Source organism: Nomascus leucogenys, chromosome 4 (assembly GCF_006542625.1).
Source record: "Nomascus leucogenys isolate Asia chromosome 4, Asia_NLE_v1, whole genome shotgun sequence".
NCBI classification, from domain to species: Eukaryota; Metazoa; Chordata; class Mammalia; order Primates; family Hylobatidae; genus Nomascus; species Nomascus leucogenys.
In genome coordinates this window covers 83,289,942-83,307,488 of record NC_044384.1, presented here as the reverse complement: position 1 = coordinate 83,307,488, position 17,547 = coordinate 83,289,942, and the positions used below count along the sequence as shown (strand labels likewise).

General features: G+C 42.2%; 1 protein-coding gene across 4 annotated transcripts in view; it reads right to left on the bottom strand.

Annotated features, from left to right (window-relative positions):
• The window catches only part of RTN3 (reticulon 3), an 81,454-nt gene that overhangs the window by 49,702 nt on the left and 14,205 nt on the right, over positions 1–17,547 (bottom strand). For 3 of the 4 annotated variants that reach the window (XM_012497028.2, XM_012497039.2, XM_030811000.1), the window contains exon 2: positions 8,374–8,430. The exons of the other annotated variant lie outside the window; for it this stretch is intronic. In XM_012497028.2, coding sequence (XP_012352482.2) covers positions 8,374–8,430 — 57 coding nt within the window. The remainder of the gene's footprint in view (positions 1–8,373; positions 8,431–17,547) is intronic. 4 annotated transcript variants of the gene reach the window in all.

The following is a 17,547-nucleotide window of genomic DNA, read 5'->3' as shown; positions in this document are numbered from 1 at the left end:
AATTTCTAAATTTTTAGACCCAAATAAAAAATTCTTTTTTTTGAGATGGAATTTCACTCTTTTTGCCCAGGCTGGAGTGCAATGGTGTGATCTTGGCTCACCACAACCTCCGCCTCCTGGGTTCAAGCAATTCTCCTGCCTCAGCCTCCAGAGTAGCTGGGATTACAGGCATGCGCCACCACGCCTAACTAATTTTGTATTTTTAGTAGAGACGGGTTTCTCCATGTTGGTCAGGCTGGTCTGGAACTCCCGACCTCAGGTGATCTGCCCACCTCGGCCTCTCAAAGTGCTGGGATTACAGGCGTGAGCCACTGCACCTGGCCAAAAAATTCTTATTAAAAAAAATTGAAGTTGGCCAGGCACAGTGGCTCACGCCTGTAATCCCAGCACTTTGGGGGCCGAGCTGGGCAGATCATGAGGTCAGGAGTTCGAGACCAGCCGGACCAACATGGAGAACCCCGTCTCTACCAAAAATACAAAAAAATTAGCTGAGTGTGGTGGCACATGCCTATAATCCCAGCTACTCGGGAGGCTGAGGCAGGAGAATCACTTGAACCCAGGAGATGGAAGTTGCGGTGAGCCAAGATCACACCATTGCACTCTAGCCCAGGCAACAGTGTGAGACTCCATCTCAAAAAAAAAAAAAAAAATCAAAGTCCTTTAATCACAATTACTAATTGTGCGGCCTTGAGTAAACTGCTTAATACAATCTCATCAAAATGGGAAAATTAAAGCACCTAACTTTAGAACTGTTGTGAGGATTAAATGAGTTAATACATGTTCACAGTAGTATCTGCCACTTAGTAAATCCCCAATAAATGTTCCCAAACACCACATTCTGAAAAAACTCTCTTGACATAGACTCCAGACCACATGCCTTTTTATTAGGGGAGAGAAAAGGCACATTGGCAAACTGTAACCACCTTCATCTGGTATATAATACGGAAAATCCTCATGTAGAGCTTTAGACACTTTCCCTCCTACCATTCACATATTAAGGAAAATAATTCAAAGAGCTTTTATCTACTTCAAAATCTTAGGTGATGCAATGTCTGAATACGTTGGTACAAACCAAATGCCTATGGCATCCGAAGAATTGTGCTAGGTTCTATGCAGATAAAGACGTTTGAGAGCCCAGCCTGGCATGGTGGCTCATGCCTGTAATCTCAACACTCTGGGAGGCCCAGGTGGGAGAATTGCTTGAGCCCAGGAGTTAGACGAGCCTGGGCAAAATGATGAGACAGATCCCTTCTCTATAAAAAATTTTAGGGCCCGGTGCGGAGGCTCACGCCCGTAATCCCAGCACTTTGGGATGCTGAGGCGGGTGGATCACCTGAGGTTGGGAGCTCGAGACCAGCCTGACCAACATGGAGAAACCCCGTCTCTACTAAAAATACAAAACTAGCCGGGAGTGGTGGTGTATGCCTGTAATTCCAGCTACATGGGAGGCTGAGGCAGGAGAATCACTTGAACCGGGAGGCAGAGGTTGTGGTGAGCCGAGATCGCGCCACTGCATTCCAGCCTGGGCAACAAGAACGAAAACACCGTCTCAAAAAAAAAATTTTTTTTTTAAATTAGCTTGGTGTGGTGGCACATGCCTGTGGTCTCAGCTACTCAGGAAGCTAACGTGGGAGGATCACTTAAGCCTGGGAAGTTGAGGCTGCAGTGAGCCGTAACTGACCCACTGCACTCCAGCCTGGGCAACACAGTGAGACCCTGTCTCAAAAAAAAAAAAAAAGAAAAAAAAATCGAAAAAACAAAACCAAAAACCCAAGAGAACTCAACATGGAAGAAATTCTAAGCCAATGCTGAAAGATAAATAACTTTTCCTTTTTTTTGAGACAGTCTCAGTCTCACTCTGTCGACCAGGCTGGAGTGCAGTGGCCTGATGTCAGCTCACTGCAACCTCCACCTCCCCGGTTCAAGTGATTCTCACGCCCCAGCCTCCTAAGTAGCTGGGACTAGAAGCGCACACCACCACGCCCAGCTAATTTTTGTATTTTTAGCAGAGGTGGGGTTTTGCCATGTCGGCCAGGCTTGTCTCAAACTCCCGACCTCAAGTGATCCACCCGCCTCAGCCTCCCACAAGTGCTGGGATTACAGAGGTGAGCTACCACACCCAGCCAGTAAATTTTCCTGAACAAAATGTTTTGCAAAAGATCTTTACCACCAGCAGGGTCAAAGTATATTTTAGTTCAGTGTACAACCAGCTGAACGATTTAATAACCAAGCACAAAGACAGCCTTTGGCACAATTTTTCACAATCCCTCTCAAACTTAAGAGCAACTACTAGTTCTTCATGGGCTTTATCTCTGATTTACTGCTTCAGAACTTCCTAAGGAGGACAGAGCTCAAGAATCTGTATTACAAGTTTCCCAGGCAACAAACCTGGTTTCAGAACCACAGCCTTAATACATTTGGTATGTGTTGGAGGGCAGAAAGATAAGGGCCATACTTCAGAACTCTAGTCCCATAAAAATCCCACAGGAGGAGCCACTGTCACGGCTTCTCCTCACATAGATGGGCTTGCACAACTTCAGAGTAGCAAGGCATGCAGCAGGAGCGGTCTTCCCGTGCCTACTTTAAACACTTCCATATACGAATTCTAAAGTACAGTAATTCTGCATTTTTACTGGAATAAGGAAAAAAACACATCTGACTAGAAAATCTGGTATGGGAATTAAGGAAGAAATTTCTCTCTTTTATGCCTAGAGTATTTTATCTTTCAGAGCAAGATGGGGAGTTTAAAATAACATGATTAAAAAAAAAAACTACAATGTCTAAGACTAGGCACAGTGGTGCCCGCCTGTAGTCCCAGCTACTCAGGAGGCTGAGGCGGGAAGATTGCTTGAGTCCAGGAGTTTGAGACCATCCTGGGAAACACAGTGAGACCACATCTCTTAAAAAACAAAGAAACAACCAACAAAAAATACTTATGAGTAAATACATTTGAATTGAAAACCCTTCATATACTGTTTATTCTGCTTCTTTTTCCCCAAAGTGTCTCTTAAAGATTTAATACTCATCTATTCAAGTACTTATAACTTAATTACTAAAAACAAAATGTGATCTCTATAATTAAGGAATAAGGAATGTTATATCCTGTATCAAAGAGTTCTTCCTAAAAAGAGTAAATAGTTTAAAATTATAGTTACCATGTGGTTAATTACCCGCTCACCTAAGAAATTCATTACTTTTTACTAAAAGGATATCTATAACATGGAATAACTATATACATCAGTGAAGAATGGGTGCCAGCCTGTAGTAGCCACTAACTTACTTTTTCATATCCATACTATGCATATTCATTTGAGGGAGGTTTGAAATATTCAAGTATAGGTTTTCCTACACTTGAATTTTCTCATGTTCACAAAACAAGAAGACAAATTCGTGCAAAACAGTATCAACAACTTTCAGCCACAGCATCAAAATAGGAAGTTAGCCAGCAGACACTCTGCAGCCAAGCTAGATCCTAAACAAAACGTCTCTTTTGTACAAAGAAAAATGTTTTTGTTTTGTTTTGTTTTGTTTTGTTTTAAGGCTGTAACTGGCAAATTTATTCTTTCCTCAATGCTTGCCCCCAAAGTTCAGGGTTGTAACTTCCTATTCCAGATGCCTACTGCATTAGTCAAACTGAATGCAAGCATTCATTAATGCAAATGTGCTTCCAATGCGGCATGGCGGATGGATCCTCTCTTTCCAATCTCATCTTCACCTACTTTTCTTCCAATGTTTTCTAAAGAAACAGTATTTTCTAGCTTCCGCTCTCAAAGGTTTTGAAAAGTAAAACAAAATTTCAGTTTGATTTTGATTTTGTTGGAGAGAGCATATACCCCAGATGATACTAAATTATATCACTAATAGTGATAATATGGTCAAAACAATGGTATTTGTCTCTTCTGCTGTCATGATTTTAATATTAACTTCAAATGCCATCTCTAAAAAGAAGTCTAAACCCTAAAATACAGCTAGTTTATTTGATCCTCTTTATTATAGGTACAGCAGTTATGACCATGGCTTTGGCATCCTCCATCTATCACTTACTTGCTGTGTTACCTTCAGCAAGTGATTTCAACATTTTCAAGTCATTTCAATTGGTAAAAGAGCTAGTCCCTTTCCTTCATAGAACTGCTTATGAGGATTAAATGAGATGATTCATGTAAAGTTTACTGGGCATAGTAAAAGTTCAATAAAAATTAGCCACATACTACACCTATACTTCTGTCAATATCTTTGTATGTTTTATGAAGTACAGGAAAACATCATTAAAATGTAATCCACTATTTCAAAACTCTCAGGGATTAGGCTGAAATATAATTGTTGCTTGATGGAAAAAGGAAACCATAAGCAAAAGACTGCAAGGACAAGGACTACTCAGGGGTACAACTTATGGAAGAAGGAACTGATTATTCCTAACTCCTCCTTGATATGAGTTAGAAATCTATTCATATCAAAAGTTTAACTTCCTAGCTTATGTAGCTGTATTCTCAAAGCAGTACAACTTACTAAATATCACAAAATTTACTTTTAAAAACTTTAACTGCCTTTAACTCAGTCTGAATTAATGACATTTTTTATACATGCATCTACCTGAAACCCAATAATAATAAATATATATTTCAGGATAAAAAAAAACATGCCATTCTTAAATCTTAAAATGTCCTATTTAGGCCAGGTATGGTGGCTTATGCCTGTAATCCCAACACTTTGGTAAGCTGAGGTGGGAGGACCATTTGTGCTCAGGAGTTCAGCCTGGGCACCCTAGTGAGACCTTGTCTCTATTTTTTTTTTTTTGAAGTCCTATTATTACTACATATTGCTTAATATGATTGGGGTATATAAAAATAGCCACAATTTCCCTAAGGCTAGATAGCTAAGGTATATGAAGCTAAAGAAATTAGTTGGGTTAGTGTCAGTGACGGACTCAAGGTGCATGCTGGTGGCAGCAGTCACTTTCAAAGGCCTGTGTGGAAGTGGACTGTTCCCAGAGCCCTCAACTCCCACTCAGGGTTTTAATACAGTTAACCAACTATATATCAACAGCTTCCTCTTCCCTTATTTTTACTAAGGCAGACTGGAAGCTACCAGTCTTGGCTCCCCTAGAAAACACCTAATCATCTGCCAAGGTGTTCCCTCAAACAACTGAACAGGCTAACCTCTAGACTGCCAATGACGTAGGGCCCCACTGGGCTACTTTTCCATCATGTGTTTTGTTTATTTGTTTGTTGCAAGAGAAAATGCTACTAATAGAGGTTAAATGAAACTCATTCGAGGATAGGGCATTCTTTTTTGTTTTTGAGATGGAGTTTTGCTCTTTCGTCCAGGCTGGAGTGCAATGGCGCGATCTCGGCTCACTGCAACCTCTGTCCCCCGGGTTCAAGTGATTCTCCTGCCTCAGCCTCCCAAGTAGCTGGGATTATAGGTGCCTGCCACTACACCTGGCTAATTTTTGTATGTTTAGTAGAGACGAGGTTTCGCCATGTTGGCCAGGCTGGTCTCAAACTCCTGACATCAGGTGATCCGCCTGTCTCGGCCTCCTAAAGTGCTAGGATTACAGGTGTGAGCCACTGGGCCCAGCCAGATAGGGCATTCTTAATTACCTTTTTACAATAACACTATTCTCAATCTACACTGGTCAAAAAAAAATTTTTGTAAGCAAAAAGAATAAGTGTATGCTGTCTTACAAATTCTAATACACAGTGTGAAACTGAAGCCTATTAAAACATTCATTTTTAATTTAAATCCTTTTTATTTACCTCCCTTCTACTTCAGTGTACATGTAATTTTTGTTAACCAGGGATTAAAATAATTTTTAAAGCTATGACAGTTATCTTTTCAACATGTCATACATTAGGTATGTTAGCCATGGGTCACACTGTTACACTGTTTAGAGTATCAACTATCCCTTTTCCATATGAAAAAAGTGACTTGGCCTGGTGATGTGACTCATGCCTGCAATGCCAGCACTTTGGGAGGCCAAGGCAGGCGAACCACTTGAGGTCAGGAGTTTGAGGGAGTTTGAGACCAGCCTGGTCAACATGGTGAAACCCCATTTCTACTAAAAATGCAAAAATTAGCTGGGCATGGTGATGCATGCCTGTCATCCCAGCTACTCAGGAGGCTGAGGCGAGAGAATCGCTTGAGCCCGGTGGGTGGAGGAAATAATTATTTGTTCTATTTATATTGTATTTTTCTTCCACAGTAGAATAAATTTAATACCTATTTGTTTAAATTATTAAGCTTCTCATGAGAAAAAAAAACCCTTAAAAATATAAATATTGTCAAGTTCCAAATGTCAAGAACAATATAACTACTTCATATGTTTGAGTTACTTTCTAACATTAACAAAATTTCTATCTTTTAATGTAGACATGCTAATTTCAGAGGTCATTATCTGGCCTACAAGATACCCAAATTCACACAATGAGGCACATCATAAAGGAATTGGGGGTTCTAATGTCATCAGTTTAAATTAAAACAAACAAATTGTTGGCCAGGTGTGGTGGTGGTTCATGCTTATAATCCTAGCACTGTGGATGGCTGAGGTGGAAGGACTGGCTGAGCCCAGGAGTTCGAGACCAGCCTGGGCAACATAGCAAAACGCCTCTACAAAACAAAAATTAAAAAATTAGCAGGGCATGGTGGCATGTGCCTGTAGTCCCAGCTACTCAGGAAGCTGAGGTGGGGGGATCACTTGAACCCAGGAGACTTGAGGCTGCAGTGAACTATGAATGCACCATTGCCCTTCAGCCAGGGTGACAGAGTGAGACCCTGTCTCAAAAAATTAAAAAAAATAAAAATAAAAAAAATTCCCTACCATGTTTCCCAAGAAGCAGATTTAACCAGGCAAAAGTTTCACTAATTTTTTTTTAATCCCATCGTTTTTATTCTTATAAGGTAAAAGTCTTTTGCAGCTAGAGAAGTCCACCTGCAACAATAAACTGTTTGCACAAGACTTCTTAAATCTATCAATTTATCTAGTGATTTTAATTACTTTTGCCTCTTTTAAAATAAAGGTTCTCAACTGACCTATATTTGGGTCTAGTACAAACAGCACAAATGAAATAATACTTTATTATCAGTATAAATTGATGAAGCACATAGTACCCTCTCTTTCAGCTTCTTGGCAATGTTACCTCCACAAACTGATTCCCTCCTACAGATTAAAAACAAAACAAAACAAAGCCACAACTCAATCTCTAGGACAAGAAGCCTTGCTTGCCAAAAGTCACATAACTGACTTGTTCAATGTTCGTAGGCAATTTGGAACTAGCCTAGTTTTTTTTTTTTTTTTTTTTTTTTTTTGAGATGGAGTCTCGCTGTCGCCCAGGCTGGAGTGCAGTGGCGCGTTCTCCGCTCACTGCAGGCTCCGCCCCCCGGGGTTCACGCCATTCTCCTGCCTCAGCCTCCTGAGTAGCTGGGACTACAGGCGCCCGCCACCTCGCCCGGCTAGTTTTTTTGTATTTTTAGTAGAGACGGGGTCTCACTGTGTTAGCCAGGATGGTCTTGATCTCCTGACCTCGTGATCCGCCCGCCTCGGCCTCCCAAAGTGCTGGGATTACAGGCGTGAGTCACCGCGCCCGGTGAAACTAGCCTAGTTTTTATGACGTGTCTCAGATAAATTCACATTAAAATACCCTAGCTAGGTTGGTATTTTTCTAGTTCAGTGGAAGCACACTTTTATACTGTTTTTCCAATCTGCTACCTCTCTAAACCAGTTTCATAGCTGCAAATCAATACATTAAATGCATTCTAGGGGTTGGGTGTTTTCTGAGCCACAATTTTGTTGCTGTTGGTGGTGGTGACACAGGGTCTTGCTCTGTCACCCAGGGGGGAGTGCAGTGGCACGATCATTGCTCACTGCAACCTCCAACCCCTGGGATCAAGCAATCCTCCCACCTCAGCCTTCTGAGTAGCTGGGACTATAGGCATGCACCACCAATGCCTGGATATTTTTTGTAGACACAGGGTTTCACCATGTTGCCCAGGCTGGTCTCAAACTCGTGAGTTCAAGTGATCTGCCTGCCTTTGCCTCCCAAAGTGCTGAGATTACAGGTGTGAACAACTGCACCTGGCCTCTGAGCCACAATTCTACCTGCTCCAAATTCTGGTGGGCAAGTTTTTAATTTTAAAGAAATACTCGAAACTACTCCTGAAGTTTATGCTGTTACAGGGTCCACCCAGCCTCATTTTATTTTATTAACCATTACACGAAACCCACTGGAAACTGCTAAATAGAAAGAACCAGCTTGTAATTAGTTTTTATTTTAGGGGATTTGGGGCAATAGAAGACTTGTGCCTCGTATCCCCAGTTACAGCCTCTTTCTCAACATTTTTCTTTTACCAATGCACACAAAAAAATTACAGACTTGCCTTGTGAGGTCGAAAATAGAGATACAGGCTGAGAGGAAGAGGAAGAAACAAAGGAATCTGAAAGAAAATATACAGCATGAGAATATGACAACCTCACACAGGAATTTTAACTTTAACTTTCTTTTTGATGGGGAGGAAGAGCCAAGCATCATAATTTCATTGGGTTTAACAAGGAGGAAAACTCAAATCTTTATTTCCAATTATTGTTTTCACTCACCTGGTAGCAAAACCTTATTTTATTTTCAAGATGCATTTCTAAAAGTTAATCCATTCAATTTTTTTTTTTTTAGTCAAACATTCTCACCTTCAAAAAAAGAAAAAAGAAAACCCCTAGCATTCTACATTAAGCAAAACCTCAAGAACAGATGATGTTGCTTGGCTACTCTGTGTGGGAAGGGGAAAATAAGTATCTGAGTACTAATTAATATTTGCTTTTAACCATTCCTGGATGCATTTTGAGGAGTTAAGTCACTAATATAAGCATTTAAAAATATCTAATTGGCAAATATGCAAAGTTGACCCTAAATATTTTTTTAAAAATCACAATTAATCCATGGGGAAAACAGGACTACATGAGAAATCTATCTTCTAAAATTATACTCCTCTAGGCTGGGCGCAGTGGCTCACATCTGTAATACCAGCACTTTGGGAAGCTGAGGCAGGTAGATCACCTGAGGTCAAGAGTTCGAAACCAGCCTGGCCAACATGGTGAAACCCCGTCTCTACTAAAAATACAAAAATTAGCCAGGCGTGGCAGCGCATGCCTGTAATCCCAGCTACTAAAGAAGCTGAGGCAGGAGAATCACTTGAACCCAGGAGGCAGAGTTTGCAGTGAGCCGAGATCGTGCCACTGTACTCCAGCCTGGGCAACAGAGTGAGACTCCTTCTCAAAAAAAAAAATAAAAAAATAAAAATAAATAAAATTATACTCCTCTAAATTCAGCAACATGTATCAAAATTTAAAATGCACATATTCTCCTCCCAGTCCCCCTGCACAATACTCTCTAACTCTACAGTTACACTTCTAAGAATATATACTACAGGCATATTTGCATACATGTACAAAGATATGTGTTGTGGGGCACAGTGGCTCACACCTGTAATCCCAGCACTTTGGGAGGCCGAGGCAGGTGGATCAGAGGTCAGGAGATCGAGACCATCCTGGCTAACATGGTGAAACCCCATCTCTATGAAAAATACAAAAAATTAGCCAGGCGTGGTGCCGGGCGCCTGTAGTCCCAGCTACTCGGGAGGCTGAGGCAGGAGAATGGTGTGAACCCAGGAGGCGGAGCTTGCAGTGAGCCGAGATTGCGCCACTGCACTCCAGCCTGGGAGACAGAGCGAGACACCGCCTCAAAAAAAAAAAAAAAAAAAAAAAAAAAAAAAAAAAAAAAAGATGTGTATGAAAATATTCATAAAAGTTCTGGTTATAAATATTAGGAATACTCTAAATGACCATCAATAGAAGACTAAAGTTAGAGCTACCACTTGCTTTGGCAACACATATACTAAAACTGGAGGGATACACAGAAGACTAGCATGGCCCCTAAAGTTATTCTTTTTTAAAGTTACATGCAAACTATGAAATACTTGCTGCCATGAAAAAGAATGAGGTACAGCTATACCTTGGTATCTGAGGGGGATTGGTTCTAGAACCACCACCCCCACCACCACCAAAATCTGAAGTTGCTCAAGTCCTGTGTAAAAAATGACATAGTATTTCCATAAAACTTACACACATCATCGCTTATACTTTAAGTATTCTTTAGACACCTAATACAACGTAAATGCTATGTAAATAGTTGTTACACTGTATTGTTTTAAAAATTTGTGTTTTTTCATTGCTGTTTTTTAAAAAAATATTTTTGGTCCACAATTGGTTGAATCCACAGATGTAGAACCTGAGATAAGGTGGGCTAAGTGTATATGTAGATATAGTCCATCTACGAATTAAACTTAAAAAGCAAATTGCAGGCTAGGCGCGGTGGCTCACACCTGTAATCCCAGCACTTTGGGAGGCTGAGGCGGGTGGATCACGAGGTCAGGAGATCAAGACCATCCTGGCTAACATGGTGAAACTCTACTAAAAATACAAAAAATTAGCTGGACATGGTGGTGGGCGCCTGTAGTCCCAGCTACTCGGGAGGCTGAGGCAGGAGAATGCCGTGAACCTGGGAGGCGGAGTTTGCAGTGAGCTGAGATCGCACCACTGCATTCCAGCCTGAGCAAAGGAAGAAAAAAAAAAAGGGCAAAGTGCAGTGTGCTTACAAAAGCAGTGTGCTCCCATTTGTTAAATAACAAAGGGACAGCTGGGCACATTGGCTCATGCCTGTAATCCCAGCACTTTGGGAGACTGAGGCAGATGGATCATGAGGTCAGGAGTTCGAGACCAGCCTGGCCAACATGGTGAAACCCTGTCTCTACTAAAGATACAAAAAATTAGCCGGGTGTGGTGGCACGCGCCTATAATCCCAGCTACTCTGGAGGCTGAGGCAGGAGAATCACTTGAACCCGGGAGGCAGAGGTTGCAGTGAGCTGAGATCACGCCATGGCACTCCAGCCTGGGCAACAGGGCAAAATTCTGTCTCAAAAAAAAAAAAAAAAAAAAAAAAAAAAAAGAAAAAGAAAAAACCACACAAAAAAAACACACACCAAGAATGTAAAATGACTTTTTCAATAAAAATGATAAAAAAGAATAAAAAAGCCATGTGAAAAATAAAAACCTCCAAAATTGTCCCTAAATACTGAACTTTACATATTAACTCCCTTTTATCTTGAAATTATAAAAATGTTTTCACAAATATTAGAAATATACTTAAACTAGAAGATTGCTTTAAAGGACTGGGCTATAGCTATAAGTACTAATTCATGAAAACTATTTAGTTTCAAATATAAAGCTGCTTTTTAATTATATGAAAATGAAGTACCACATTTACTCCTACAAATTAAAAAATTGTCCTTTCCTTATTTATTTTTGAGACAAAGTCTCACTCTGCTGCGCAGTGCACTGACATGATCACAGCTTACTGCATCCTTGACCTCCTGGGCTCAAGTGATCTTCCTGCCTCAGTCTCCCGAGTGGCACTGACTACAGGTACGCACCACTACGCCCAGATAATTTTTTATTTTTTTCTAGAGACAGGTCTCGCCATGTTGCTTAGGCTGGTCTTGAACTCCTTGGCTCAAGCAGTCCTCCCACTCAGCCTCCCAAAGTGCTGAGATTACAAGCGTGAGCCACCACACCCAGGTCTAAGTGATACTTTAATCAAGGGCAGCTCTCTTGCTCCTGTTTTTGCCATGTGACGTGCCTGCACCCCCTGTGCCTTCTGCATGATTGTAAGCTTCCTGAAGCCTCCCCAGAAACTGAGGAGCCTCCGGCACCTTGCTTCCTGTAAAGCCTGCAGAACTGTTCATAAATAGAGAGAAATTTTACTCTCTCTGGCTCATACCCCGAGTTTCATTATACTTTATATAGATGATTTAAATAAGATATGGGACTTTTTAGCTGATTAAATTTAGAAATTGAAAAGATGTTAAAGGATATTCTAGAAAGAGCTATCAAGATACACAAAGACACGAAGGAACCTTAAATGCTTATTGGTCTGTGAAAGCAGCCTGTCTGAAAGGGCAACATACTGGCCCAGTCCAACTATATGACATTCTGGAAAAGAGCTGTACATTTGATATCAGGAAAAAAACAAAAACAACAAAACGACATCAATACTTCAAACAGCAAGGGTTTAGAAAGTATAAAAATTTGGAAGAGAAGTAATGTAAGAAACAAATTATGTATGAACACTAAAAGCTGAAAATTTTTTTTTTTTTTTTTTTTTTTTTGAGAAGGAGTCTCACTCTGTCGCCAGGATGGAGGGCAGTGGCGCAATCTCGGCTCACTGCAACCTCCGCCTTCTGGGTTCAAGCGATTCTCCTGCCTCAGCCTCCCGAGTAGCTGGGACCGTGAGCGCGCACCACCACACCTGGCTAATTTTTTGTATTTTAGTAGAGACAGGGTTTCACCATGTTGGCCAGGATGGTCTCGATGTCCTGACCTCGTGATCCGCCCGCCTCGGCCTCCCAAAGTGCTGGGATTACAGGTGTGAGCCACCGAGCCTGGCCTGAAAATTCTTATCAGGATACACAGTGACCAATGAAGATCAAACAAAAAATAACAAATTTCAATTAATCCTTTACTTCTCAGGAGGCTGAGGTGGAAGGACCATTTGAGCCTAGGAGAAGGCGGTTGCAGTGAGCTGAGATCATGCCACTGCACTCCAGCCTGGGTGACAAAGTGAGACCCTGTCTCAAAAAAAAAAAAAAAAAAGGATGGGGATGGGGAAACAGGCCAGACGAAGTGGCTCACGCCTGTAATGCTAGCACTTTGGGAGGCTGAGGCAGGTGGACTGCTTTCACTCAGGAGCTCAAGACCAGCCTGGGCAACACGATGAGATCCTGTCTCCACAAAAAATAAAAAATAGGCCGGGCGCGGTGGCTCACGCCTGTAATCCCAGCACTTTGGGAGGCCAAGGCGGGCGGATCACAAGGTCAGGATATCGAGACCATCCTGGCTAACACGGTGAAACCCCGTCTCTACTAAAAATACAAAAAATTAGCCAGGCGAGGTGGCGGGTGCCTGTAGTCCCAGCTACTCAGGAGGCTGAGGCAGGAGAATGGCGTGAGGAGCCTGCAGTGAGCCAAGATCGCACCACTCCACTCCAGCCTGGGCGACAGCGAGACTCCGTCTCAAAAAAAAAAAAAATTAAAATAAAATAAAATAAAATAAAAAATAAAAAAATTAGCTGGGTGTGGTGGCATGCGCCTGTAGTCCCAGCTACTTGGAAGGCTGAGGTGAGAGGATTATTTGAGGCCAGGAAGCTGAGGCTGCAGTGAACCGTGATAACACCACCGTACTCCAGCCTGGGCAACAGAGTGAGACCTTACCTTAAAAAAAAAAAAAAAAAAAAAAGTAAAAGAAGCACGTTTTCCTATCTCTATGTTTCCAGATGGATCCATTTCTACATGCATTTACTATCAACATTAAATCTCTGCCAATGATGAGTTTAAATCTCAACAAACCTGAAAAACCAAATGCTTCAAGCCCAATGCCAAAAAAGAGCCTATGAACATGCCAGCTGTTTGCCTTTTCACCTTCACCTAACACCACTCCCTCCTAATGGAAAATTTCAACATGCAAATTGTTATGCAGATGCAGAACACAGATAACTTGTAATGGCTGGAACAATATTCCATGAGGTTTCCAACTTACAAAACCACCTTGTATTCATACTCTGTATTTGTGTCACAGGGAACTGAACCCCAGAATGATCTTAATCCTCAAATGCCATTAATGAAATCACTTTCATTAAGTAGCTAAGTCCAGGACCTGTGTTAGTACTGGTAATACAGTGCCCACAAGTAGCTGAAAAGCAAATAACTCACCAGTAAAACTGTAAGAGTTGTGGGAATGCAGCAGAGACAGCCACTATGATAAATTAAGAATGTTTCAGAAGAGCTGGTAAGCTTGGTGTTAAAGATTTAAGTTCATGAGGTGAACAAGGAAGGGAAAGGCATTCTGGGGAGAAGGAACAACTGGCCAGATTCCAAATGGCTTTAAATGCCATGTAATCTGGATTATATCCTTTGTGTAATAAGGAATCACTGAAGGTTTTTAGGTAAGGGTGTGACAATATCACGTGTTTTAGAAAGAACTCTGGCAGCAGGGTAGAGCATGGACTGAACTGGAAAGCTACTGCATAATCTTGGCAAGAGATAAAGGCTCGCACTAAGGCAGTGAGGATGGGAATGAGAGGACTGCTGACAAGACAGAAGACAGGTCTTGAGACCATCTGCCTGGATACTGAAGACTGAAGAAGTAAAAGATCACTGAGGGACTAAATGAAATGCCAAGGTTGGGAACACAGAAGGAATTCTTTTTTTTCTTGAGAAGGAGTCTCAGCTCTGTCGCCCGTCCAGGCTGGAGTACAGTGGTGTGATTTCGGCTCACTGCAACCTCTGCCTCCCAGGTTCAAGTGATTCTCATGCCTCAGCCTCCTGAGTAGCTGGGATTACAGGCGCATGCCACCACACATGGCTAATTTTTGTATTTTTAGTAGAGATGGGGTTTCACCATGTTGGCAGGCTGGTCTCAAACTCTTGACCTAAAGTGACCCACCAGCCTTGGCCTCCCAAAGTGTTCGGATTACAGGCGTGAGCCACTGTGCCCGGCCAGGAATCCCTTATATTATTAACTTTCAATATTAAAAAAGTTGCCTAAGGCATATATAAGTGGCAACTGTTGAACAGGCAGTTCAGTAATAGGGACAGGCTCAGAAGAGAGGAAAATGCTGTAGATAAGTATCTGGGAATTAACATTTGGGTGAGAACTGACACTACTGCAGTGAATACCTTCATCCAGGAAGAAATACAGAAGTTTTACAAAAGAATCTTGGGATATCTCAGCCGGGCACAGTAGCTCACGCTTGTAATCCCAGCACTTTGGGAGGCTGAGGTGGGTGGATCACGAGGTCAGGAGATCAAGACCATCCTGGCTAACATGGTGAAACTCTACTAAAAATGCAAAAAATTAGCCGGGCGTGGTGGCGGGCGCCTGTAGTCCCAGCTACTTGGAGAGGCTGAGGCAGGAGAATGGCGTGAACCTGGGAGGCGGAGCTTGCAGTGAGCCGAGATTGCGCCACTGTACTCCAGCCTGGGCGACAGAGCAAGACTCCATCTCCAAAAAAAAAAAAAACAAACTTGGGATATCTCAATATTTAAAGGGGCCAGTGGTAGGAGCTTGGGAGCAGGTGCTGGCAGTCAGTCGGAACAACCTTTCCCAGCCTTGCCTCATGTACAAGACAGTATCTGGAGTCAATAGTCCCCCAGTGATCTTAGATCATGTTAAGTTTCCCAGGTATGCTGAGATTGTCCACTCAACCTTACCAGATGGCATGAAGATAAATTTTAAAATATGTATATTTAAAGGGGATCAAGAAGGACCAGTGAAGAAAACAGAAAGGAGTCAAGAAAGGAAAAAATGGTGCCATTTGGAGAATGCTTCAGAGAATGGTTAAGAGTCAAAGCCATTGAATGGCTAAATTAAGACTATGAAAAACGATCAGGAGCAGTAGCGGATGCCTGTAATCCCAGCACTTTGGGAGGCCGAAGCAGGTGGATGGCTTGACCTCAGGAGTTTGAGACCAGCCTGTGCAACGTGGTAAAATCCCGTCTCTACAAAAAATACAAAAATTAACCAGGCATGCTGGCTTGCTCCTGTAGTCCCAGCTACTTGCGGGGCTGAGCTGAAAGGATCACTTGAGCCCAGGAGGCGGAGGGTGCAATGAGCTGAGATTGAGCCATGGCACCTGGGCAACAGAGTGAGACAGACAAAGAAAAAAAAAGACTATGAAAAGGATCACAGAAATTAATTTGGCATTGATGACTAAAATGAGAGTGGTAGAGGGGGAGGGAACAGACACTGAAGACTGAGGAGTGAAGGTAAGTTTAAAAAACACTGAAAACAAAAAGTATGGGAAATACAGGTGATAAAGGGAAGAACTAAAAACTGGGCAGCAGCTATAGGGAGAGGCAATGTTGAGGGAAAGTTTTTTAGAAATGAAAATGACAAGTATATTTACAGAGAGACAGAAAGGAGCCAATAGAAGAAAAAAGTCTGAAAATACATAAAAAAGAAACAATTTTTTCTGGAACAAAGCCCATAAAATTGCTAGAGACATGGTATTGAAAAAGCACAAGTGGGCTGGGCATGGTGGCTCTTGCCTGTAATGCCAGCACTTTGGGAGGCCGAAGCGGGCGGATCACCTGAGGTAAGGAGTTCAAGAACAGCCTGGCCAACATAGTGAAACCTCGTCTCTACTAAAACTACAAAAATTAGCTGGGCGTGGTGGCAGGTGCCTGTAATCCCAGCTACTCGGGAGGCCAAGATAGGAGAATCACTTGAACCCAGGAGGAGGAGGGTGCAGTGAGCCCAGATCGTGCCATCGCACTCCAGCCTGGGGAACAAGAGTAAGACTTCGTCTCAATAATAATAATAATAATAATTAGCTGGGTGTGGTAGCACACATCCCAGCTACTTGACTTGGGAGGCTGAGGCAGGAGAATTGCTTGAATCTGGGATGTGGAGGTTGCAGTGAGCTGAGATGGAACCACTGTACCCCAGCCTGGGTGACAGAGTGAGGCTCTATCTCAAAAAAAAAAAAAAAAAAAAAAAAAGCATAAGTGGACCTGCTGAAAATCTAATTCCAATAAATAACCATTCGTGCAAATATGTGGCTAAAAGATTATTCATCACAATATTTATTTTTAAAATTTTCTTAAAAATAGCAACAGGGGGCTGGGCACGGTGGCTCATGCCTGTAATCCCAGCACTTTGGGAGGCCGAGGCGGGTGGATCACGAGGTCAGGAGATCAAGACCATCCTGGCTAACACGGTGAAACCCCGTCTCTACTGAAAATACAAAAAATTAGTCAGGCGTGGTGATGGGCGCCTGTAGTCCCAGCTACTCCGGAGGCTGAGGCAGGAGAATGGCGTGAACCCGGAAGGTGGAGATTGCAGTGAGCCGAAATTATGCCACTGCACTCCAGCCTGGGCAACAGAGCAAGACTCCATCTCCAAAAAAAAACAAAAAAACAAAAAAACAAAAAGGAGTACAGACTATCAACATGACTTACCAACTGATGATGTTAACCTGATCCCTGGCTGAGGTAGTGCTTGCCAGGATTCTCCACCTGGGTGAAGAAAGCAGTACTTCTCCCCACCCTTCCACACTGTACTCTGTGAAAACAAGTCATTAAGCTCATCATCCACCCCTAAGTGGTGGAGGGGTTAAGCTCCACCTCCTCAAGGGGGGAGACTCTACATAAACTGGCAGGTTGATTTTTATTTATTCATTTATAGCTAACATAACTACTATAAAAACAGACCAACTAGTTGAAGCTCAGGAATTTCAGGGGAAAAAAAAGAAATCAATTATTAATGTCTTAGTTCTCAGAATATCTAATGAAATAAATTCAATTTATTTATTGTTGGAAAATAACTACAACCTGATTGGAAGCACCTGAGGGTTAAAGACCTCTTACATATCTTTGTATCTTTCAGGTGGTCCAGCATATAGCAGAAGTCACGGAATATGGAGGCTTGAATATTACAGGAGCTTCATA